Here is a 26489-nt window from a genome sequence, read left to right as displayed (position 1 = left end):
ACATACTATTTAGAAATAGGCACATACATAACATATCTACAACTCTCGGCTCATTAAAATTTTCGTGTATCAAAATTTACAATGATCCGGAAGTATAGTGAGCCCACCCACCGCCCGCCGGCAGCGTGGCCCGCGGGGGCGTAACCGCCGCCCTACGCCACTACGTTCCAACTGCCACAATAACACCGCAAAGTTTTTCCCGCCATCTAGGTGCTTGTTTTATTTTTAAACGTGTGGAATAGTTTGTTGAAATTGACTTATGTTGTTTTCTTGAGTCTGACATAACTAAGTATAATTTATTTAAAAAACTACCTAATATAGTTTTTGAAATAAAATCTGATTTAATATTTATTAAAATCCACTATAATTATGTAAACAAGGTAGTTTTCTAATACCTCATTAAAAAGGAAACAATTTGGTTGGAATAGTTTGTAGTTAGTGTTTATTATATTAGTAGTAAAAACTATGGAGCTGTCGAATCTGACATCACTAACGTTTGAAACGGAAACGGAAGTAACGGAAATGTGAATGAATGATTCCCATTTTGTTTATTTTTAGCGCCAAAACTCAAAAACTAACTAAACAGCCTAACTGTGTTCTGTGTTTTCGTTCTAATCGTTCTTTAGACGTAAACAATTAATTTAATAAAGAGTAATGGAGTTGGGCTTGGGGTAAGAGTGGAACCTAGAGTAAGGTTAGTTTTTGCTTGTTTCAATGACAAGATTGTTTACAGCTGCTACTCAAGATAGCGAGTCACACATAAATAAAATGCAGCTCGTAATAGTGGAAGAATCGTGGGAATACCCCAAGACTGGAATGGTTGTGTCACAACCTCTATGCTTGGGAAGACAGGAGGTTAGCCTATGTCACACAACCAACTTATAATAAAAAAATATTTAAAACTATATTTGCTCATGCCGGGATTCGAATCCGGGACCTTTCACACAAGTGAACAGCGTCGCCTTCGTTAATTTGATCAAAAAATAATATAGATGAACTCAATATTAAATTTATTATTGCTTTACCTAGGTAAACGCTCCTGTCTGAATAAACTTAGCAACTACACGCGAGTGCGACTGTCAACTTACTTGTAGGAGACTTGGTGATTCCTTACAACAAAGCTACGGCACACCTTAATAAAGACAATCGTGCAGGTACTTACCTGACTGTCGGATATATGTGAAAGGTAGGCAGAGCAGTGTTCAAAGGAAAGGAAAATTATCTTTCGTGCACATCCTAGTCCCTACGTGCACCCTAACCCATCGAAATATGCACTTGCACAGCGCGGCAAATTTAAAGCCTTTAAAGTCTTCGGGCGCCTTGTGTACAGAAGTTTTATTAGACTAGTATTATTCTCATAGATTGACCTAATTTTGACAGTGTGGCAGATAGAAAATACGGTTCGGTGATCTAGCTAGAAAATAGCCGGCGCCAAACAGAACTGGAAAATTTACATGAACCTAACAGGAACTGGATTCAATCTCTGGATACTTACTGTTGCGTCAAAAAAATACCAGTAACTTTTTAGCCGTTGCAATATTAGTGCTGTGCACTCTACGATAGTTTTGTATTTTCCTGCAATAATCCTTATGGGATCCATGGTAAATGAAGAATGCAGATTACTTGAGGCCAAACTATTTACTGAACCAAATTACATTTTCTTAAGTGTGTTCTAAGTGACGGGCGCGAGACGACTAGCGTCTGCGCATTGTTCGCTACTGGAAGTTACTAGAAAGCTGACATTGCAAAACGTGACTATAACATGTGTCGCTACATCACTTCCCCCGTTTTTCAAAATTTTTGTCAAAAATTTTCAAGTACAATACGTAATACCTATGTTACAAAAGCCTCTCTTACGGAGCTTTAAACTTGAAACATACAATATCAAACAAAACAGAAATCACAAAATTACATTTCAATACTGATACAAAATTAACAAATCATACTTATAAATCACACAATAAACCACTTGGTAAAACTACGTAGCACTATGTTCACTCGCGACGCGCTTATCACATTCCGCTGACCGTGCAAGATGAACGCGGCTACCTCGGTTCTGCGAATCCGACCTCGTGTGTGATTGAATCATGTGGGAATTTCCGATCTAAAAATAGCTTCTTTCGTTGCATCTCTCATCCATCCTGGCGGGAACTTCCATGAGGACCCTCGAGTGAGCCTCCGCGTGGGTGACCAGTCCACTATGCTCCAGCTCGGCAGCCTCGCAGCGATTACCGCCCGTTGACCTGCCGTCGTGAACGCGCAATCGTACCTTCTATGTGTGTTCCGCTCGTCCAGGTCCTGACTTGAGATGCTTCGATACGCTAATTACTTCTGCGTTGCGTAACCAAATTTTGTGAAGGGGTGATGCACTTCCAGTAGATAGATGTTCAATTTCTTGATGTTGTCGCCTGTTACCCCATGGCCCTGCTGGGGGAGCCGTCTCGTCCACGCCGTTCCATGCTGCGCCGCGTCATCGCCGTCCTGACTCCATAATTTCTTCCGAAGGTTGCGTGTCCAGTTTGTCGGAGGTCACCAATGTAGGGTTAAGAATGGGTGACTATGGGATCCATGGTAAATGAAGAATGCAGATTACTTGAGGCCAAACTATTTACTGAACCAAATTACATTTTCTTAAGTGTGTTCTAAGTGACGGGCGCGAGACGACTAGCGTCTGCGCATTGTTCGCTACTGGAAGTTACTAGAAAGCTGACATTGCAAAACGTGACTATAACATGTGTCGCTACATCCTCATAATCTTGCGAAGTTATAATTGGCGGAACGGAAAGGTCACACTGGGGTCACTCAATCAATTCAAAATGAAACATTGCTTGTAAATTATAAATAATTTATTAAACAGCACGATAACACATAAAGATCTTCAAAAATTTTACACCTACTAGGTATATAATAACATTGAAAAAAGTGTATGAGAATAACTACTTGCTCCAATAATTAGCTGTTTTTTTATTTAAATAATACAACGATGTCTAAAGACGAAAAACGTCTGAATAAATAAACTTTCGAAAAAAAAAACATAATTATACATCACAATAGTATTTAAGTATTGCTTCAACTCAAATCCTTACGTTAGTTTGTTTGCTTATTACAATATTGAAAATTCTTATAAATATTGAAATATCGGATGTGCATATCGACTTTTATCTACATTCAAATGTATAAAGATGATTAACGATATAATACTTGAGGGTGCACTTGATGAGTCGGGGCGCCACGGTCTATGTAGCCAATGAGGTATCCGGATCTGCAAGAAGAAAAATATTAAATTATAAAATTTGCTACTGGTATACTGCGATACATGAAAGATGACCAAAAATATTGATTCAATATTAAGAAGTCTAACCAATCTCTAACACCTCATAATAATAGTATTTTTGCCAGAGTCTACAGCGTCATGTTGAGCCTCATTTTTCATTAAATCTTAACCACACACACACACACACACACTACGAAAGTTTTCATGCCTCACTGTCATAACATATCTTAAAGATGAAAATCCGTGCATCGCGACATAGAGTTAGAAAAATTCATCTTAAGCCAGTATTTCGTCGTAAGTCGCGATACACAGCTTCCATGCCTCACTTGACATTATAACTTACAACATTAGTAGTTCCGTGACCGCCTACAGGCCGCCGCCGCTGCGTTCCACCGTGATCTTCTTCTTCAGCACCTCCTGTTCGTGGTGCTCCTCCTCCATCTCGGCCATGCGGGCGAAGCGGGAATACGCCACGTGGCCCGACTTGATGGCTGACATCATCTGTGTTCAGAGGACGGTTAGGAATAGGTTGTTGGAAGTGTTGGTGAAGCGGATTGTGAAGGCAATGGTTTTTGTTGTAGCACTGGCAAACGTTATGTTTGGAATGTGGAGAATGAGATTTAGGATCTCAGCACAGATTAAGCGTAACATAAACGCATCGTCTAGGATAGGCGATCCCTTTAAGTACGTTTCGCTTATATGTGCTGTGACCATTACGCATACGCTAATCGTAAAGTAGAATTTTGGCAGTGCTAAATTGAAAATTAGTGCCTTCAGAAGCGGTTTCGGTATTGTAAGTAAATTGAATTCAGTTTGATTAATACACAGTAAACCAAATCATCATCACAAATAAATATGTTAAAGTGCAACAATGTTAGTGTGTTAGAAGCTAATTAGTAAAAAGTAAGCAAAGCGTACAAATATAGCTATTTTAGTCAAGCATTAAGTTTAGTAGATGTCAGTACAACAATGGGTAAAATTATAAGATAAAACGAGATTAAAGGATAAGTAAAATTATGTCACTTATGTGATTATCTCTACCAGTTCACTCATGCAATGATCTTTCTGTTTAAACATACTTATTAAAAATGTTCTCAAAACATTTAACTACACCCATACTTAATATAAGTTTATGCTCATGCCAGCACATGCTTGATAATGTGACTTTGTGAATAAAAAAGAAATCAAAAGAAAGAAAACAGTGCTCAAGAGTACAGAAAACTAATTTCAACTGGATATGGACCTGTAAGTACTCGTCGAGTTCGACCTGCCCGTTCATGTTAGTGTCGATTTCCTTCAATATTTCGTGCAACTGCTCCCCACTGACTTCCTCCCCGCCGGCCTGTGGACAACACAAGCTGACGCGTTCAGACAACGGACCAAAACGTGCTGGTTGTAATGGAACGGACCCTCGAGACGCCTGTCAAACTTCAAAGTTAGAACGCGATTGGCAAATCATTCAGTCTCTGTTTTTATCATTCATTCAATTATGCCAATGTCACGTTTTAGATCTATATTTTAACAAGCGTCTCGAACACAATACTAGTATGTTTCCAAAAGGTTAAAAATATTGTTGGAAACATGTCTTCCTCCCCTAAAATGGACGTAGACACCCAAGCGAGCGACACTGCGTGAGAACATGGACCGTATTTAGGTCTACCTGTAGGTAATCTTGGATCTCCATCTGTCCGTGGTATGTCAGATCTATTTCTGACAAAATGGCGCGCAGTTCGTTGTCAGTCGGCTTCACACCCATACTCTATAACAGTCGCTTGGTGAATTTAATTTAAGTTTCATTATCATTATGTGGTTTTAATGTAGGTAGTCGAACGTCATATAGTTTTTCAAAAGAGTTTGAAGAAATTTCTCTGAATCTATCACGAATCACGAGGGGCTAGAGCATGATAGATGTTTTATTTATCTCAAAAACATATAATTTCTATCATCAAGTTACGGGAATCGAACCCGAGTCAGATATAGGCTTTCAGCCTTCTAATTTTTAACCCCAGTCCTTTGTGACAGTTTTCACATTAACTGCCAGTTTCAACAACTCTATCTACTGCTATCTACCGATGACTGGTAGTTACTTTCATACTATTTTGATCCATTAAAAGTTAAAACCTGTCAAAATAATATGAAAGAAACTACCAATCATCGGTAGATAGAGTTATTGAAACTGGCAGTAAGTCAACCAATAATAATGCCCCAATTTTCACCATCACAAAGCATTACCTTCAAACTCCTCCTAATGTCGTTAATAGACACGAATCCCTTCCTATCCTTGTCTATGATCTGGAAGCGCTTGATGTAGGTCTGGATCTCCTCCTTGCTCAGGTTGATGGGGATCTTGTCGCGGCTGGCGCGGTTCACCATCTGACCCATCTCGTTGGCGAGGAATTCGGACGCCATCTTGATTTGTCTCTGGAATTTGGAGATGGAAGTGCAAATTAAAATATTGTCTTAAATATTGTTTACTGATGCGCTGCTGGTCTGCATGACAGTTAATTAAATTGATAACGCGGTGTAAGTTGCATTGGTCAGAAAATGAGCTGGACGTCCATTGCATACTTCCATACTGCGGTCATCAATCAAAAACATAACTATTATGTGTAATAAACTTTAAGCCTTTAAGGTTGACTCTGACTTCTAATTTGACAGTATATCTGCTACTTGGTGGGTTCCATAACCGGCATTCGAGACCTCCTGACGGTTCTCCAATACCTAAACGGAATGTTGAGGTCACTCGGAGTGTGCTAGTGACGTCACAGTACCTGCTTCTCCTTGTCGCTCCAGTTGAGCTCCTCGGCCATGATGTCCGCGATGGCGGGCAGGGCCTCGGCCGCCGCCTGCACGTTGAGGTCACTCGGAGTGTGCTAGTGACGTCCCAGTACCTGCTTCTCCTTGTCGCTCCAGTTGAGCTCCTCGGCCATGATGTCCGCGATGGCGGGCAGGGCCTCGGCCGCCGCCTGCACGTTGAGGAAGGCGAGGCGCAGGCGCCGCGCGATCATGTCGATGGCCGTGCACGCGTACTCGCGGACGCCGTATCTGGAAAAGGTTATAAATTCTTGTTGGTTGTAAACTGCAAATTGGGTCCATAGTAGGTAAAGTATTCGATCGTGTGATGATTTGCGCGATTTGATTTTAGATTGAATAAATGCATGCAGGTAAGCGTAGGACCTCCGACCCGCAGGACCGATGACCAGACAGGTGCAAGATAGATGAGGAAGGCCGAAGATAGTGTTATGGCGCTGCTTGGGGGAGGCCTATGGTGGGCTGATGATGTTGATATACATTATACATAGCATGGAGCGCAATAAGACACACGCGAGAAGATGAGACAAACTCTCAACGCCGCGCGGTTTATTCGCGTTTTATAAACTTTTCCACTTATCCAAATTTTTATCCTAAATATTATTTGTACTTTCTTATCTTAACAATCTCTATGGTACCTGATCTCAGCATCAATATAGGGGAACTCGGGGTGCATCTTGTTGCCGATGATGGGCCAGCGCTTGCCGGTCATGGCCGCCATCTTGGCCACGGCGAACGCGCGGTCGCCGTACGACTTGGCCAAGTGTTGGGCCACCTGGAATGTTACGGGGGAGGGGGTTAGCTTCGTGTATAGGGTGCTGCAAAAAGGGTATACAAAGCCGAATCCTACGTGTGAAGCATATTATTATTTAAGCCCGAAAATGAAATCACAATGTCAAAATTCGCGAAAAGATGTGGGAGATAAGTCTATATTCTGTATTTAATTCAAATCTATATTCTTCATCGGCTCCATTCTATCGTACTTAAAATACCAGTGGTATTATACCACCCAGGTAAGGTACTTATATTATTCCAGGTGCTCATGGGATTATATGGATAAAGGATCTTTTGTTCTTAAAATGTCTATGTATTTCTTTACAATAAGTACCTACATAGGAATCTTCATAGGAAATGAAACACTAAAGTTATTTTAGATACAAAGTAACTAAACTTTACATTGTAAAATCTGAGATCAATATGATAAGCTGGTGTCAAGATTAGTAAACAAAGGCGCCTACTCAAAATAACCATTTTGAAAACACATTAATTAACCACTATTGTTGATCAATCAAATACACATACAAGTAAATCAAAGTATGTATTACAAAGTAAACGGGTCGTTGCATTTAGCAATGCTCGCATATTTGTCACAGATCCAAGACAGACAGACACACAACAACACAATGTATTAATTAGGGCAGCCAAGCCGATCAAAGGGTGATGAATGAATAGATAGATGCGCAAAATGACCGCTGATATTTATAAATCTCTTTCAACTTTCACTTTATTTACCTACGTTATTTTTAAATCCCTGAGTGCTTTAGACACTTATTTCCGGAATTCCCATGGGAAGTACTTTATTGCGATGTGTGTTTTTTTTATACTGAATTGCCAATGCGTTGTCTTGGTTATTATAACCATAGGCTATGAATCTTCTACTGATAGACTGACTGAGCCTTTCCGACTTGGTGATTGACTCATATCACTAGTTTGACTAAAAGGGTATGATGATGATGATGATGATGATGATTCTGTCCGACCGGGTTCGGTCACGGCGACTGTTACGGCTGGGAAGGGCGTCGCTCGTGTGCCCTCATATGACTTGTGTAGCCGATCTTGGCTGTGAACGTGCGGTTGCACTGGCTACATGTCAGGATTCCATTGGAGTAGTGGTAGTGTATGGCAGCTGGTGGTTCTGAGTTCGTCACGTTTGGCATCAAGAGCAGCTCTTTGTTTAGCCTCAAACTCAAAGATGTTGGTGTTGACAGTATGCCGCCACATGGCTCGGTCCTCAGCTTGCTCTTCCCATGTCGAATTGTCAATTTCGCAACGAATTTCGATGGCGTTTTTGCACGTCCTTAAACCTAAGGTACTGCCCGCCCTGTCTGCGCTTCCCTTTCTGAAGGGTGTAGTAAAGCTATGTAAAAGGTTTCAATAAGTAACATAACACTGACCTCCATCTCCAGCCCGAAGTCCTGCACGAGTCGTATGTACATGGTGGGCGTCCAGCCGTGCGCGCCCTCGATCAGGAACCCGTCTGTCTGGCACTCCTGGTACAGCGGCTTGAGGTTCGCACCTGGGGAGGGAAAGGGGGGCCATGAGACTTAATCCGAACGTCCACGTACATAGTGCATAGTTTGCTGTGGACGCACACCTTAGACAAGTAAACCACCAGTGGTTGACATATCTCTGACGCACACGTATGAAAAACTGGCTCAACTATGCGAACTAACTTAGTTTAGCCGGCAGTGGACATTCGGCTTTATGCATAGGTAATAGCGAGAAAAAGAGCCCCTGCTGCGCTGGGCATAGTACAGGGTATCCTAGTTTGGGATCCAGGAACCCAAAATGTAAACTGAGTAGCAAAAAATGTCTTTAGTTTTCATTCCATTTCATGCCCACCACGGTGGACTATCGATACTTACATATTTTAGGTAGCGCTAGAGTTCGTTGCTATGAAGCGTCGCAGACGTACGAGCATCCGTTTCGGACGTCCTCTCAACGTAACTTGTTTCCTATCTAGACTACTTCCCTACAACAACTCATATAAAAAGCCATAATTACTCTCAATAGCGGCGTCGATGGTCTCGGCGGCCATGGAGCGGTAGGTGGTCCACTTGCCGCCGGCGATGGTGACGAGCCCGGAGCGCGACACGTGCACGATGTGGTTGCGTGCTAGAGACTGCGTGTCCGGCTTGTTGGGGTCCGAGACTAGGGGGCGGATACCCGACCACGCGGAGAGCACGTCGCCGCGGCGGACTGGGGGTGGAGAAAGAAATTGTGCAGTTAATATTAATGAGTGGTAAATTCCATGAGCGCTCAAAAGATGGTATTCCCTGTGTATTTAGAAACAAAATAGGGATATTCATCTGCGCGAGCTGGATGCCAGCCACATCCTCCATACATATAATATCACAGAATCGGAATTTAATAAATAATCCGGAACTTTATGTAAATTTAAAGGCAGCACACATTTTGATAAAAATTATGGAGTTAGCTAAGAACGTCTTGGAAAAAACTGAATTGAAATCGTTCCAACCAATTTGAAAGATTTACTATGCAAAAAAACACCCATACCTTCAACATCAGGATTCAAGTAGTTCTTGACTTCGGTCAATATGAACAGAATCTCGTCTTCAGTGGGCTTGGGGTTGTGTGTGACGTCACATGGCAGGTCGGTAGTACCGGCTATGGTTCCCTTCAGCCAGGGCAGGAAGAAGATGACGCGGCCGTCCGAGGTGGCCGGGTCTAGGAGACCCATGTGTTCGGGGCTGGAATAGGGGTTTAGAATTGTGGATTAGGAAACAGAGTGTCTTTAGGGCTACATGCGTAACGGTGATAGGTAAGTCAAATAGTTTTCGTCGCTCATATCGAGCAACTAACATCCGAAGAAAGGGACGTAAAACTCACTTGTCTCGTCTTGGGCCCCGTATGACCAATGTAACTTAACAATTATTTTTTTTGCAATTATAAAACCTATAGGTACTACATTGTAGATACTTATGTTCTACTTCCTATATGGGACAAACCAGATATGGCATATTACGCATACACAGTCATACATGTAAGAATCTAGCAATTTATTTGTTTTTGTTTACATTAGCTTCCATTCAAAAATAGTCAATGAACTTGGGTTATCGGTTATCATTATGAGTTATGAGTTAAAGTTACACAATAGGAACTACTCAATAAAATTTATTGAACGGAAATGACCTTGACCTGTTTAAATATTTGATTGTGCCCTCGAACAAGCGATACATTTATCAATGCTAATTGAGCCCAACTATTTGTTCCGGTCAAATTGAAATTCAGACAGATGGTCAGACCGACATATATGACGATTCTCAGCTTGGTTTTTTCACATATGACTTTTTACTACAATAAGAGTTTTTTTTTTCAAGGTTTTCCAAATCAGTAGTTAAGTACGTAAGTTGTTCAGATATTGACCCTCTGACTCATCACATTTTGACTTACTATACCAATTTTGCAATAGCTTGAATAAGCAGCACGAGATACAAAACGTCACTCACGGCACCTTTCGTTCAATCGTCACTCGTCACCTTTCGTATAATACCTATTTATATTTCAGCGGGGTCAGCTATCTGCGTGACCGCCTATACAAATACACACACACCTGTAGTATCCGGGCAGCACGATGTGCACGCCGGACGAGGGGCAGCAGATGGTGGGCACGGAGGGGTCGTCCATCTTGCGGATCGAGTCGGTGAACGGGCCCGTCGCGTTGATGACGCACTTGGCCTACACGTCCCACTCCTTGCCTGTTAGCTCGTCCTAGTAGCCTAGCATGGGATGCAAGACGTGACAAAAGTTTTGCATTGCGCTCACTCACATCGCGCAGCCTTAATAGGTAGCAAGCGCGATGGAGAACTTTTGTCACGTCTTAAATGGGCCCCGTGCTAGCCCTTATAGTAGCATAGCACGGGACGCAAGACGCGCACTCCAAAATGTGTCAAAAATTCTCAGTCGCGCTCGCTCTAGAGGCCAAGCGATTCAACACTTTAATCACGTCTTGGTGTCTTGCGTCCCATGCAAGGCTAGCTGGAAACAAAACTATATATACCTATAGTATCCGGGCCGTATGATGTCTTAATGAGCGTGTCTTGCGTCCCATGCTAGCGTTCCCGGAAACACATCACTGTACACACCTGTAGTAGCCGGGCAGCACGATGTGCACGCCGGACGAGGGGCAGCAGATGGTGGGCACGGAGGGGTCGTCCATCTTGCGGATCGAGTCGGTGAACGGGCCCGTCGCGTTGATGACGCACTTGGCCTTCACGTCCCACTCTTTGCCTGTTAGCTCGTCCTGGAAACAAAAAACGTAAAAGTTAAACTACCTACTAAATACTAAGAAGGCCAATTTCCCCCGGATTCATGCCGGCGGCATAGGTATATGACCGTTATAGTTGTTCAGACCGATGATGATGACCGACAACCCTAAAGCCGTATACAGAAAGCTGGAAACTTATAACCGCTTACTTTTCCATACTTTGCCAAACCAGATCGATATGCGCGGAAAAAATATCCATAGTAAAGTAAGCGCTTATAAGTTTCCAGCTTCCTTTCTGTATACCTACGGCCTAACTCCTTTAACATGTTGATGATTCTAGAAGAAGTAGATATATACTGACCCGCACACTAGCCCCGGTCAGCTTGCCCGCTTGCTTATGCAGCTTGGTGACCTTCACATGGTTGGCGACCACGGCCCCGTGCCGCGCCGCGGTGAGAGCGATGGCCAGGTTCATGCGCGCGTCGTCTTGTTGACCTGAGAGTGGAAAGGACGTTGTGGATTGTCAATTGTTTGGGTGATTGCTGAAGTGGTTTGATGAGGGCGAAAGTGGGTTACTGAGGGTCGGCTTTGTCTCAGTCACGTGACTTTTTGTCACCTCCTTTCAACGCACTATGGGCAGTCAGCAACTGACACTAATTTTCCGGGCTAATCTTTTAACCACCTTAGTCCAGCTCTTGTGTTTGTCACCGACACGCTAAGTAGAAGAACCACTGCTTTGAACCTTAATCACTGGTATGGGAAAAGTAACCTATTAATTCAAGCCATATTTTATTGATCTTAGTCGATTAATCCACAGCCAACTAGCACAAAACGTTCGATAGACGAAATATTATGTTGAATTCAAAGTGTACCTATATCATATGTTACATCCCATATTTTATTCGCTAAGTATGTAGTAGGTCACTAGGCTTTCCAAACTCACCATCATAATACACAATCCCTCCACACAGATTATCCGACTTCAACATAGGGAACAGTTCCAGAGTGTTCTTCTTGGACAGGTAGTAGGAGCTCTTCACGTTGCGGTCCCCGGCCACCAGGTCGTACATCTTGATGCCGAACCAGTAGTACGGGACTTGCCACCATCTGTGGGGGAATGGGGGTGTTATTAACCTATTTTATACATATTAAAAAGGCTTGTATATCCCATCCCACGGGAAAAGACATCTGATACAAACAAAAACTACCCTTATTAGAATGTAATAAGGGTTCTCTCAGATGTCTTTCCCCGTGGAATGGGATATAGCCTCTGTTGCTCAGATCGATGGTATTAGAAGCCTTTTCATGGTCCTTCGAGCCGGATCTGACCCAGCGACCTATGGATACAGTCCATTTTAACTGTGAATGTGGCTCGAAGGATCATAAAAGACTTGGTAGCTTCTACTACACCAGCGATATGAAGTAAGAAGTAGGGTTGTAATTTTTTGAGTCACGAACTGGCAAACATAGACTGATATTCTCTTCATTCCGCTGAATCGCCAGCTTAGAGACGTAGCATCCCATGGGAATGGCCGGGGTCAGAGCGTTCAGGTCCGCCTTACACTCCTTGGGCGAACCCTTTGTCCAGCTAGTCCTATGATAATAATTAATGTTCAGCAATGGATGAATGTTGTGAATATGTAACTCACTGATACACCGGCAGCAGCATCTTGTACTGATCATTATTATATTATAAATTCTTTATTGCACATAAAAAACATTGTACAAAGGCGAACTTAATGCTAGTAGCATTCTCTACCAGTTAACCTTTGGTGATGTCGAGAAAGTGGTTGGTAGTGCGATAGGCTGAGGGAGAGAAGTTTATCTACTTAAAACAAGACACAGAGATATACTTACTTATACATAATAACTATACAAATTATATACCTACATATATAAATATATTCCTACATTATATTGTAATATACCTAATACATACTAATAATAATACAAAATATACTAAACTAACTATAACTTAATATCATCGTCATCAAATAAAACATAAGTATTTAAAATCAATTTTGTTGATCGTTCTGCACTTGGAGGTAGTGCTGACGAACTTTGGCCTTAAAGATGTCTATAGATTTTGTCTGCCGTATATTTAGCGGTAAACTGTTCCACAAGCGAACCGCTGTCACAGTGAAAGAATCCGAATACCCTGCCGCATTATGCTCTGGGGTACGAAAGAGAAGATTTCGACTTGACCGTTGAGGACGGTCAGAGAAGTCGAAGAACGTGAAGCGTTCTGTTAAGTAGGATGGGGCACAAGGATTATAAACTATACTATGAATGAGGGATAAAATATGGGCATTCCTTCGGTGACGGATATTGAGCCACTTGAGTTTGTTTCGAAATTCGGAGACGTGATCATACTTACGCAGGCCAAAGATATAGCGAATGCACAAGTTGAGGAGACGCTCAAGTTTGTCAAGTAGCTCTTCTGTGAGGTCAGGATAGCACACATCTGCATAATCAATAATAGGAAGCAACAGGGAGTTGACTAACGTAACTTTGGTCGAGTATGGCAGGAAATTCTGTAGGCGCTTAAGCCCATGCATGGATGCATGGATCTTGCGGCTGATTTCAGACACTTGTAGCTCCCATGACAAAGTGCTCTTTATGTGGAGACCAAGATTTTTGACGCTAGCACAGTATGGTAAGCTAATCCCATCAAATATAACTGGCGGTAATGGTTCAGCAAGCCTTGCCAGGTGAAATCTGCCGCCTATAAACATGACTTGTGTTTTTGAGGGATTAACAAGGATACCGAATTGATCTGTCCAGGTTTTGACAGCTTCAAGATCAGCAGTCATCCTGTTGATTGCTTCAGGGACTTCATCGGGACCACATGTAACATAAAGTTGAAGGTCGTCGGCGTATAGGTGATAGGAGCTGAACTTAAGAACGGACACAAGAGTGTTAATGAAGACAGAGAAAAGGATAGGGGAAAGGACACCACCTTGCGGGACGCCGGCAGTGACATCACACCAGTCAGATTCAATGCCATCGGACCGGATGCGCTGTCGGCGACCACACAGATATGAGGTAAACCACTCGGCTACTGAACCTGATATGTTGAGGGAACGGAGTATGGACAGGAGGATATCGTGATCTACGCAGTTGAAAGCATTGCTGAAGTCAAGGAGTGTCAGGAGAGTTAATTGGCGATCGTCCACAGCCTTACGAAAGTCATCAGTTATTTTTATGAGAGCAGAGCAGGTGCTGTGGGATGGACGAAATCCCGACTGATAGGGGTTAAGGAGATTATTGTACGAGAGGAAATTCGAGAACTGTCGCATCACTACACGTTCAAGCACCTTGGAAAGAAATGGTAGGATAGATATAGGACGGTAGTGCTTAAACTCGACAGGAACAGGTATTTTGGGAACAGGAACCATGAAAGCCAGTTTCCAGAGGAGCGGAAACTTGCCTGAGGATAGGGAGAAGTTTATGATAAAGGTAATGGGAGATAGGATGAATGAAAGAATTGGGAGCAACATGTCACGACCTATACCATCACTGCCTACCGCCTTGCAGGGGATGGAAAGTATAATCCTTTTGATGTCAAATTCAGTAACCGGAGCGAAGTAGAAGGGAGTAGAAGGTGGAATAGGAAGAGCTTGAATACTTCTGATGGTGAGAGCTTTGGTATGAGGATCAAGGATGTGGGGAGGGGATGAAAAGTGACGATTGAGACCGTCCTTGTCAACTGCCAGTGGTAGGTCTTTCCTACACTTTCCAAAACCCAGGGAGTGCAGAAATTGCCACAGGTTTTTTGACGAGCAGTTTTCGACTGACGCGTGGATATGACGACGCTTTGCATTGCGAATCATTTGATTGCATCGGTTACGCGCGTGTTTGAAGTTGTTCCAATTAGCCTCCGATGGATCCTTTTTATGTCTACGGCGCAGTGCGTCCCGATATGCCATCTGCTTGCGTATCGCAGCTGTCAGCCATGGGGCTGGGGGCCGCTTCATACGGACTGGGGATGATATGTAACTCACTGATACACCGGCAGCAGGATCGGCAGCGGGCGCGTGAGGTGCGGCGCCACGGCCAGCATGTTGGCTCGCTCGTGCAGCGCCTCCTTCACCATCTTGTACTGGTCGTAGTCGAGGCCGAGGATCGCTTTTTGGAGGTATCTGGAAGGCGAAGGTTCCGTGAGGGTCGATAAGGATATAAAGGCAAAGAAAGTTTGCGGCATTTAATTTAGCCATTGTTGGCGCGCTAATAGCGCACTGCATTTAATTCTTAGAGTGACATGGGAAACCGTCGGAACCTAAAGATCATGGCTTTCCTGATCTCAAGATTTACCCAAGTGAGGAACTGGGCCAGAGGTAGCGCTCCGGTAGATGCCTCATCATCATGACTCATCACGTCCTCACCTCACTGCTTGGGCAAGGGTCTCCTTCCAATGAGATTTTAGGCCTAGTTCACCACGCTGGCCTAGTGCAGGCTGGTGGACTCAAAAACAAGCAAGCTTGTGCTAAGAGTGTTGTCGAGTAAGTGGGCAACCCGACTGATACCGATAGATGCCTATTGAGCAATGACTTGTTACCTGACTCCGCCGTGGATGAGCTTGGTGGATCTGCTAGAAGTGCCGCTGGCGAAGTCATCAGCTTCCACCAGCGCTGTGCGGAGACCTGCGGGAAATGTGGACGGTGAAGTTATGTTGTATAGTAGGTATAGGTAGAGCTTTGCAGAAAATGTTTACTGCCTGTGTCTAGCTTAGTAGTCTAGAGAACATGACATGATCAACATATTATTGGAAGTCATCTAGCTAACTAGGTAAACATACAATTAGATACTAATACCTAGGTATATTATGGTTATCTATGGCATGATTGACAGAAAACGCAAAATTCTACACACAAGTTAATATTCAGACCTAAACATTTCATCGATTTCATGGCATCGTTTATTTATTGACGAAGTTCAATGGCATGTTGTTAACTATTGATTTGTTATGAACGCCGTAGTTCGATGTGTTCAAAGATAGTAGTAGGTTGAAGGTTATCAATCAGGAAAGTGTTTTCATGTTTTTTTTTAGAGAAAACGAAATGTCATGAAAATGGCGACAGGACCTTAGAGTATATAGGACTCATACTTTTACGCACTATTCGTATGTACACCACACACACTAGTACCTACGTCAGCACTTCTCCCTATTTCCACTTATGCATTCCTTTGCCAAACGCAATGTAACAATTCCATCTCCACACTCCGGATCGCACTCGCCCGACTGCAGGTTCTTGATCTAAGTACTCTGTGACCATGCACCACGATGACACTACTCGACCGACACTAACAGGACGGTATACATTACCTCGTGTGCAGGCGTCGAGCGCGCAGCCCACGCCGGTGGCGCCGCCGCCTATGATGAGCACGTCGTACTCCTCTTGATCTACTCTCTGACCATGCACCACTATGACACGCTACTCGACCGACACTAACAGGACGGTATACATTACCTCGTGTGCAGGCGTCGAGCGCGCAGCCCACGCCGGTGGCGCCGCCGCCTATGATGAGCACGTCGTACTCCTCTTGATCTACTCTCTGACAATGCACCACTATGACACACTACTCGACTGACACTAACAATACGGTGTCCATTACCTCGTGTGCAGGCGTCGAGCGCGCAGCCCACGCCGGTGGCGCCGCCGCCTATGATGAGCACGTCGTACTCCTCGCCGGACTGCAGGTTCTTGATCTGGTCGGACCGCGGGGGCAGCGGCCGCTTCTTGCTCTGAGTTTTGGCGGAGACTATGGCGGGTTTGTACCATTGCTGTGGGGGAGGAAGTTGACAGTTGATTATAATTATATTACCTACTGAAAAAACTGGAATCTAATATCGTGAATAGGTGGTATAAGCTGAACCGATTTGGAATAACCATGGCTAAGAGAACTCTCGTTCAAGGCCGCCATCAGGTATTCGAATAAGATAGTCCAGAATTTCGCAGCTACACGTGCCTACATACATACATAAACAGATACACATGAAAAACTTATATTACCTACCACTCTTTTTCGGTTGGAGTTTGAAGAAAAGGAAAGGTCTTGAGGATTTTGATGAGTAGATACAGGCAGAAGAAGGGTTCACTAATAAGGCCAACCAGATGGATTACACCCCATTAGCATTCCCTACCTTCTACCTAATTAAGGAAATATGCCCTGCAGTCTTGTATACATAATACCATTACCATTGTTCGCGTGGCCAGCAGGCATTCTTCCCTGCCAAATCGATTTGGCTCGAGTATCACGGAACATCAGCAGCGCAATCGTAATTTGAGTACGATATGTTTGACAAAATTCAATGCTATGCCTATAACAATGTTTCTTTATGTAATTCAATAGTCTATACTACCTTCATACATAAAGGTAAAACTGGTAAAAGTTAGATATAACGCAGGTAAGTAAAGAAAGAATATGAAAATGGTGGCTCCATAATGGTAGTCGTATTGACAAGCGTGACAAGCCTACGAATAGCATACGACAGGTTTATTTATTGTGTTCCGCCATTTTCATAAGTACTTCAACCATTTAACCGAATTGGTAATGCCTAGCTAAAGCATTCACGACTGTACTTGGTCTGGTTGCTAATCCATCCAACTGAGATTCTGTCCACTTGCTACGGAGGGATTCAAGGGACTTATCTACCCAGACTGAAGACAGAAAGAGATACAGATACCTAATCCACCAAATGATCCACTTACCACAGGTGAGTCGTCGGCAGCCACGGCCCAGGCGGCCAGTGCGGCCCCGGAGAGGCCGGCCACGCCGCTCAGCAGCAGCCGTCTTCTAGACATGGCTGCAACAGAACAAGATGCTGGTGATAAGGAGGTTTGGGGATAAATTAATATTGATGTCGATTCTGAAGGCAGAAATTTTAATTTTAGAGCTGTCAAAACACTCAAAACCTTAAATTCTTTACTTGAAATTCGACTCTATGAGTGTTCCCGTAAATGTCATTTTTTTCTAGCAAAATTTATAGTTTGACAGCGTTAAAATTAGAATTTCCGCCTTCAGAATAGCTACCATTATATGCCTATCCGTAGATATAGTACCATGAATATTATTTAACACGACCAAATATTTCACCTAGCTGTGCAATGTGATTTTAGTTAGAGCGAATTTTCAAAGCATTATTTATCATGAGTTAAATCTGCACATAGGTGCAGAATCTGGCGAAAATAAGACGTAAAGAGTAGTGTTTTTTATAAAATAAAATAAATAAATATACCTAACTAAGTAAGTTATAAAAAACTTGTTTAAGGTGTCTCAGTTTAGTTAATCTAATTCGGTATAGTTTTATCTTTACTTGAGGTAGGTATAACTACTTAGGTAAATGCCGAATGTAAGTACTTTCATGAATGTAAGTATATCACTATAATACTATAATTAATTGTATACTTAACACTTATTATATCAGATTAAAATATGTCATAGATATTATTTTATAATCACGGCATGATCACGAGCGCGGCACTTTATACATTTATTATACATGAGTAGATACTTATCAAGGGTTTTATAACTTATTGATACGAGCACCTACACTAAATGCATTACGTGGTTGTGCACTCATTTCTTCAGTATCACTACCGTAGCCGACTGGTTTTATTGCCGAAGTATAACTTTATTGGTATACTTAATAACTACTATTATTAAGTATACTTAATAGCACTTTAACAATTTTGATGTTCTAAATGCATACTGCATAGGTTACTAGTAATACAATCCTGAAACCGGTTTGAACGTCATCAAAGAAACGCTTAAGTAATGGATGACCCTGCTGATAAGGATCAAAACCAAGAGCTAATTGAATCACCTCTAGATTTTCACGTAATAATATAAGTACTTTGGTTGAAGTGCCCATGAAACTTAGAGACCAACGCTAGAGCAATAGCTAGATAGAAAACCTATAAGTACCTAATAACTTATAGGTTTGTCACTACGGTATTTTATTCCACTCACTGTAGCTACTCGTAATTAGGCATTATTTCAATGTTCCTACATGTGAGTATATGTTGAGTATAGATACTAGGTACATAGAATATCGTGATAATAATAATTATTGTCAAAGTATACACGTGTTGAGATTGCGAGTAGTTTTAATTCAATAAGAATTTCCTTATCAGTCGTCTGACTACGATGAATTTTACGAGACGGATATTCTGGTTATCTCAATAAGTATTACAAGCCTAAAGTTTGCAAGATTAATTAATTATTTACTGTACTTTTTTTTGTGGGGACATCTCACACACGGTCATCCGACCCCAAGCTAGGCAGAACCTGTGTTATGGGTGTCGGACAACTGATAGGTATATTTACACAAATTCATAGATAGATAGATACTAAATATAAATATCAACAACCAAGACCCGAGTTCAAATATCTGTCTTTAAACAAATAATTGCCCCAGCCGGGAAACGTACCTGGGACCTTCGGCATAGCAGTTAGGGTCACTAACCACTACGCCATTCAGCCGACAACTATAAATAAATACCTAAGTACCTACACTATACCTACTTATGACTTTGTAAATCATAGTAAAAAGTATTATAAAACGCAACAGCAGCTATTTTACCACATAAACATGCAATACGAGCATGTCGAATATTCGTGGAAATTTTCACAGCATTGTTTATATTATTTTCACGCAATAGCTATAGGGTGCGAATGGTACGACGCAGTCGCAAAAAAATCAAGAAAAAAACAAAACGAAGAAAAATGTAGAGGTCCTATGTTCCATCACTTCCATTCGTACGTTGAATCTATCGAACTAATTATCATAAATACGGAAGTTAAGCAACCTTTTGTCACTATCGGTTCTTATCACTTGAGTTAAATTAAAGTAAGTACTTACCATAAATAATCAATTATACCGTGTGAGTATAACAAATCGTTTTATCGACTCAAGGCTATCCCAAGTTTGAACCAGCTCACATAATATTAATAATACTTTTGTGTATGAGATCATTTTGTGGAACCACCTACGAGTTCGTCTGTCGAAGGATTATTTAGCGCATTATGTAGGTTGTTGTACCCGGAACACAATTTATTTGGTTACTTTGATTACCCGTAAGGATCGTTTATAAATACGATTGAGGAAACCCTAACTTTATAGTTAGGTAATTTCTCTTTTTTTCGGACTACCTACGTCTAGCTAGTTACACCAGCGAACTTAGTTCGCTGATCAACAATATCAAACTAGGTAGGTATGACATTCGGTATTATTTTCATGAACTCACGATTAAGAATTATGGTGAAATAGTAAGAATACGATAACATAAAAGAAATATATGATTAGATGGAATCACCTTTATAACAAACACAGTTTTTCAGATATGCAGCTAACGGTGACACTCACGACACCAAAGCGAGTACGAATATATTTGCATCGAAAAAACGCCGCTTGAAACAAAGTAAAGGAATTCCAGATATCCAATAGATCCGGCGTACGCAGTAAACGAGAGCTTTGGCAAACTCGTCGCATTCACAGCATTCAGTTCCAATTTTATTCTGCTCGTGCACTGACACTGAGACAACGTGTTCAGTTGTCTTAGAATGTCTTAGATTAACAATATAAGAACATAATGGTGAGTCACATACAAAAAAAAAGAATAAAACTGACTGCATTTTTTTACTGACAAACCTAATGAGCACCCTATGTAGCAAAATAGGAGCTCTGTGATAGATGTGGGGTCTTAGTTGTCAAGACGTTTCTTTTACACTGACACTCCATCTTGTTCATATTATTGTTCATCTAAGTCAGTAGTATAAAATAGTTAACAATAACACGTGACTTTCACACGACCGGCGCATGCACATTGCTAGTAGGTAGATAGGTAGCAGGATACAGGCTTAGATACTAATAAATCAACTTAGGGTGACTTGCTAGTTGCACCTAACATGTCATCGAAATTTAAATCTAAGTACCTACCTGTAGTCGTGGTAGGTCTGTGATAGCCATCTTTATTTGACAACAATAATACAGCGATAGATTTAATTTCGATAATTTACTTATGTCAAAATCAAAATCAGAGTCCAAAAATTACTATGTAGAGCAAAGCCGCTCTATCTTTATTTCCCATGTAATAAGCCACACCGGTATTTGACTCCTTCCTTTCATAAAATTACCTATATTTCTACATACATTAAGCAAGAAGCAATAGAAAATAAAATAAAAAAGCAAAAAACTTATTAAATCACGTATCTCGTGCATAAAATACAATAATGTGAATGTGCGGCCTTGGCATTGCGTTATCTCGTCTCGCCCAAAATGAATTTTCTAATCGCCGTAAGCGTTATCTGTGTCGGTAACTGAGACCAATCAGCTGGTGATTATGATTAATTATGATAAATTAGTCTACCTATTAAATATACTGAGGTAAAACGAGTCTTAGTACCAATACATCGTGAAACCCATGAAACCGTAGCTAGGTAGGTAATCTATACATTAAACTGATTAAGATTACTTTATCGATATACCGTAGTTAGAACTAAATCGCGTATAAAGTACATTTGTAATTAGTTCCTACTAAGTTACAATGTTTTAAAATAGGTACAAACTTCGGGTACCCAAATTCATTGATAGATTAGCTAATTGAAACCGTCTCATTACCTCAGTATCTTCTTTAACCGGTAGGCATTATGTGTGCATTATCTACGCGTGTATTCGTTAGTTAGTACTAGAATACGGCGACGCCAGAAGGGTTACTTCAGCTTCACAAAAAACAAACTAACGACAACTGTCTTTCAATCGGTACGTTCAATACAACGAAATAGAGTCGTGGTAAGCGCAACAGCGATCCGAAACTTGGTTTTTCGCAAGATACAGTGACCCCCAGGACGCAAATAGAACCGAGTGGTATAATTGTTAACATTCGCGCCAATAAACAGCGACACTATTACGCTACTATAGCATGGAAAATGCTGTCTATAAGGTCGCTTTTTGCCTGGGAAATTCCTCCATTTATTGATGGTAACTGAGATTATTTTCCCGCGCCGGTTTCCTGGAAAATAGACTCTGATAACAGGCACTATCATTGAAATCTATAACAAGGTCAAAGCCTTCTACAGATATCAGCAGCAGATTTGTTTTTATTTGGTTTCTTATAGTTTAATAACTTCCGCATATATTATTTTATAACTTAAGGATAATAAGAAAAATATTATGTTTTATAGAGGTAAAGGGTCGAACTTATATTTATTTTATACGTAGGTACTTACTTTGTATTAAATTACATAATGAGAATAAGACGGTAAGGTCGTCCGAAGGTTCTCTATAGTTTTTAGCTTATACGGGCTCTACAGTTAACTACGACAAGGTTCTATAGCTGTATACGGCCGGGTTGCATTGTGATGATGTCATTAGGTGTGACTTGATACCGTGACCAAGTTTATTGCTAGTTTTACGGCCCTAATGGGAATTTAAACATTGTAGGTAGCTACTAGCTACGTCAAATTTTTTGTATTAGATATTTAAATTTATTTATATTTCTACTTTTATTTATGTACTTATTGTATTTTTTTAAATATTTTTATAGATCATATACACATAAAAAAAAGGTATTATATTTAAATGAAATATATTTTTTAAGATTAATTTCTAAAGTCAATTTGCACACTCCCAGTTAAATTCACTTTCAAATAAAAATAAATTATTAACTTACCTGATTAATTTAAGTCACTAATAATCCAAAATCTACCCTTGATTCATGGGACAAGTGCACCGAAACCCAATTTTAGCGAATACGCAGGGCAGAGCTGTGTGCTATTTTCTGTATTACATAAATGGAAATTCGCTTTCTTCAACCCACTTTTGAGTCCATTCACTACACTATTTTTAGCCACAAGGTGTGTTATCTAAAACTATTGGAACGTAAGTTAACTAAAGGTAACTATTATTCGATGACATTGACGCGCGACCGGGCGGCTGAAGCCCGGTTTTGTCGACTGATTCGATCTTGAGCTTTGCGTGTGAATCATAATTTCTATACGTCTCGGCCCCTTTCGGGTAGGCAGCGACATCTAGTTTGGAATCTCTGAACTTTGCTGCGTGCGCAACATCTACGTCCTCTACGCCATTCAAAATTCCACACGGGTTTTTGTAGATGGCGCTGTTTCAAAGATGGCGGTCATAAACTTAGTGAAACCTTGGTGAATCCATATTTGTTTTGTAATTTCTAAATTTACATTTCTACAAACTACTACTATAAAGTACGTGCGGACACTGAAACAATATAATTGAATGCCGCCGAATATGAATGGAGGCCGCCGCAGAGAGTAAATAGTATAAACATCGCATAAATTTTACCGCCATTTTTATATTTTTTCCCTATCCGCACGTATTAAACTACAGCACCAAAATCCCACTACTTAAAATTCCAAGATACAAAAACAAAAAATCTGTCATACCACGCTTTTATTCGAAACATGAAGATTACATCCGACAGACGCTTACGCTATACGCCAGAGCGAGAGACGAGATTCGTCCTTATCCTCTGGGCTGTGTGTTAGAGCGAGACAGCTCTACTTCTCCTTCTTCTCTGACAGCAGTGAGTTGTAGAGTCTTGTGATCTCGCTGGTGACAGTGGCCTGAGCGACCACTCCGGAGCTGTCGATGTAGTTCGCGAAGGACTTGTTGATGGAAGCTTCTCGAAACTTGCCGTTCGTGTCACGTAGGACCAGGACCAGGTGGTATTTGTCGTCGTGTCTGGGAAAGGTAGAAGATGTTTATGGGTCGATTACAACCATCGAGTACAGTGGTGAGACAGTATCCTCGGCCGATCCTCGACCAATGAACGGCTATCAAGTGACCGAGTGTGCGGCCGAGGACAATGACTCGCCACTGTACTCGTTAGGTGTAATCGACCCATAATTTTTGACAATGAGATGAGAGTACCTATAAAGGGGCTGTTAAAGCTCCCCAGCGGAGATTGGGAATAATTCAATTCAATTCAAATTCAGTAAAGCTCTATCATTTTACTGAATGGACACAAGGCACAAATATTGTAAGTATGGATGGATCTAGATGTTTGTAACTCTTTCACGAGAAAACTTTGGAATGTAGTATAGGCTTACTTCTTAACATAAGAGCTGGCCTCCCATACACGCGTGCCGGCGGCAACGGTCTCGCGCGCTACCACAAAGATGCCCTTCTCCTTGAATGTGGTGTACAGCGTCAGCACCCCCATCAGCACGAAGTACGAGGACACGCAGATCACTAACACCAGTCTGGGGGGAGGATGTGGGGGTTGAGTCACATACTAGTTTTACCTTTTATATTACAATGTTTCTGTATAAATAAAAATAAAAAACAAACATGTTAAGATGTGCACATTCTATTGTATGGCATCAGCAAGAGATATAACTGTCCTTTGAAGTGCTATGTAGCTATAAAGAAGAGGCTCACTAATGGTGAAGGGACTCATTTCTGTTTACAACAAACAGGTATTTCCACATACAGTGTGCCATAACTAAGTCCTAAGGAGATGCGCCTTCGGTCCCTTGATGACCAGCCGCTCCAAATCAATGGCGTCGACGTTGAAAGGGTTAACAAATTCACTTACCTAGGGGGAGTAGTTGATCCAACAGGTGGGACAGACTTGGACATAGAGAGTCGTCTGAACAAGGCAAGAGGCGCGTTTGCCCAGTTGAAACCAGTGTGGAGCTCCAGCGTCATCACCCGGCGAACAAAAGTGAGGATTTTCGAGTCTAACGTGAAGTCAGTCCTGTTATACGGTTGCGAGACATGGTTCGTTCGGAAAGACCTATCCAGCAAGCTACAAGTATTTGTCAACAAATGCTTAAGGCGAATCCTGCGGATTTACTGGCCACGAACCATTTTGAACGCGGAACTGTGGAGACTGACTAAGCAGAAACCTATCGACCAAGAAATCCTCATTAGAAAATGGAGGTGGCTGGGGCATACCCTTAGAAGACCTGGAGAAACTCCTTCGAAGCGCATACTCACCTGGCAGCCACCTGGAAGCCGTAAAAGAGGCCGCCCAAAAACAACCTGGCGACGTTCTGTGGAGAGTGAGGCAAAGGTTATGAGGATGGAGTGGGAGGATCTCGCAGCCGCTGCCCAAGATCGAGTCAGATGGAGAAATCTTCTCAAAGCCCTTTGTCCCTGCTGAGGGACGTCAGGATGGATGTATGTATGTATGTATAACTAAGTCCTGTTTGTGTAAGAGTTTATCTTTCAAGTTATAAATTTTCTACAGTAATACAGTAAAAGAAAAGTGAAAATGATTAGTGAACCATACCTGGACTGTGGGAATGGGTAGAGATAGTCCCACAGCAGTGCGTAGAGAGCAACACCCACTGCAAGTGCACAAAGGAAAAGGCGCCCGTCAATCAGCGCGAAGCTCTCCTTGCACTTCAGGTCACCAGTCAGGACCTGCAAGTAGACAATAATATAGTTTAGTAGTTTTTCCTGTTAAATATATTCAGCCAAGATATTGCGGCGCAGGTTTAATAAAAAAAGATCCCTGACAAATTGAGAACCTCCTCCTGTTTTTGAAGTCGGTTAAAAATAGCCCACTTATTTATGGCAGGCTGTTCCAGTCTTTCTATAACATACCTGAATAACTGGCAATAAAATAAAAATCTCATCCACATCGCACACAACCACTGTGGCATGTGCTTGTGCATATTGTGGATGATATTTTTACAGGGTAATGTAGCGAGAGACGTTAAGGATCATGGACATCATCGGTATGTCTGTCGTGTCATAGTGCCCACCGCTATGCTTAACAAGCGTGAATACATGAGGGTTTGTATAAAATGTACTCACCTCTCTGACGGCATCATCTACAGCGTTCTTGGCCGCAGCTCCATCCCATTTGTTGATTTTTACCACCTTGAACAATAATACATTAGTAGAATCATTATTACTGAGTAGAAACACGAAATAAAATGAAAACTTGTAAATACGTGACGTGTCCCTTTCGTTGCGGTAAGGCACATAAAATAGCTGCTTCTGTGTAAGGATAATCATAAACTTTACCTCTGGTGTCTCTGTCTTTTTAGTTTCAGTCATATTGGTATTAAATCTTATGATTTACTAGCTGTATTTTTAGCTATTTAAATTTTTAGTAGCGGCGACTTTGCAACAATTTCACAATTTGTTTAGTTTGTCAAGTTGACATTGTATGACGTTGACGTTTGTATGATGACGTTGAAATCATAGACATGACATGGTGCACACAGATCACAAAAAAAACTTTTCGACTAAGGAAATCTTAAGGACTTTTTATATGAGAAGTTCTTGGGAAATCTAAACCAGACACACATCACATTAGTACACATTAGTAGAATCAAACACAAGGAATATAAGTTGCAGTTATATACAGGGTGTTGCAAAAAGGGTATGCTATGCCGAAACCT

At 41.6% G+C, this 26489-nt stretch overlaps 2 protein-coding genes across 5 annotated transcripts; both read right to left on the bottom strand.

Annotated features, from left to right (window-relative positions):
- Positions 1-2831: 2831 nt before the first annotated feature.
- LOC105386637 (glycerol-3-phosphate dehydrogenase, mitochondrial) lies at positions 2832-23071 on the bottom strand. Of its 4 annotated transcripts, XM_048629286.1 has the most exons (18): positions 22769-23070; positions 17807-17901; positions 16710-16878; positions 15652-15736; positions 15098-15235; positions 12037-12200; positions 11455-11588; positions 10972-11129; positions 9383-9576; positions 8870-9064; positions 8260-8381; positions 6724-6860; positions 6241-6319; positions 6046-6120; positions 5507-5695; positions 4518-4616; positions 3618-3775; positions 2832-3262 (listed from the first exon to the last, which is right to left on the bottom strand). In XM_048629286.1, exons 2-17 carry the CDS (start codon positions 17897-17899, stop codon positions 3641-3643), a joined length of 2166 nt encoding a protein of 721 aa, XP_048485243.1. In that variant the 5' UTR covers positions 17900-17901; positions 22769-23070; the 3' UTR covers positions 2832-3262; positions 3618-3640. The 4 variants fall into 4 exon arrangements, with proteins under 4 accessions (XP_048485243.1, XP_048485237.1, XP_048485228.1 ...); XM_048629280.1 differs by lacking the exons at positions 4518-4616; positions 6046-6120 and adding an exon at positions 4935-5033 and having other exon boundaries at positions 6166-6319; positions 22769-23071; XM_048629271.1 differs by lacking the exon at positions 6046-6120 and having other exon boundaries at positions 6166-6319.
- A 432-nt stretch (positions 23072-23503) lies between these two features.
- On the bottom strand, positions 23504-26270 carry LOC105386638 (signal peptidase complex subunit 2). Its single transcript, XM_038121342.2, has 5 exons — positions 26110-26270; positions 25897-25962; positions 25367-25500; positions 24180-24332; positions 23504-23811 (listed from the first exon to the last, which is right to left on the bottom strand). Exons 1-5 carry the CDS (start codon positions 26140-26142, stop codon positions 23628-23630), a joined length of 570 nt encoding a protein of 189 aa, XP_037977270.2. The 5' UTR covers positions 26143-26270; the 3' UTR covers positions 23504-23627.
- Positions 26271-26489: the final 219 nt, after the last annotated feature.

This window comes from Plutella xylostella, chromosome 4, assembly GCF_932276165.1.
Source record: "Plutella xylostella chromosome 4, ilPluXylo3.1, whole genome shotgun sequence".
Classification (NCBI taxonomy): Eukaryota; Metazoa; Arthropoda; class Insecta; order Lepidoptera; family Plutellidae; genus Plutella; species Plutella xylostella.
Note: the sequence above shows the minus strand (reverse complement) of the source record. Positions and strands in the feature narration are given on the sequence as shown.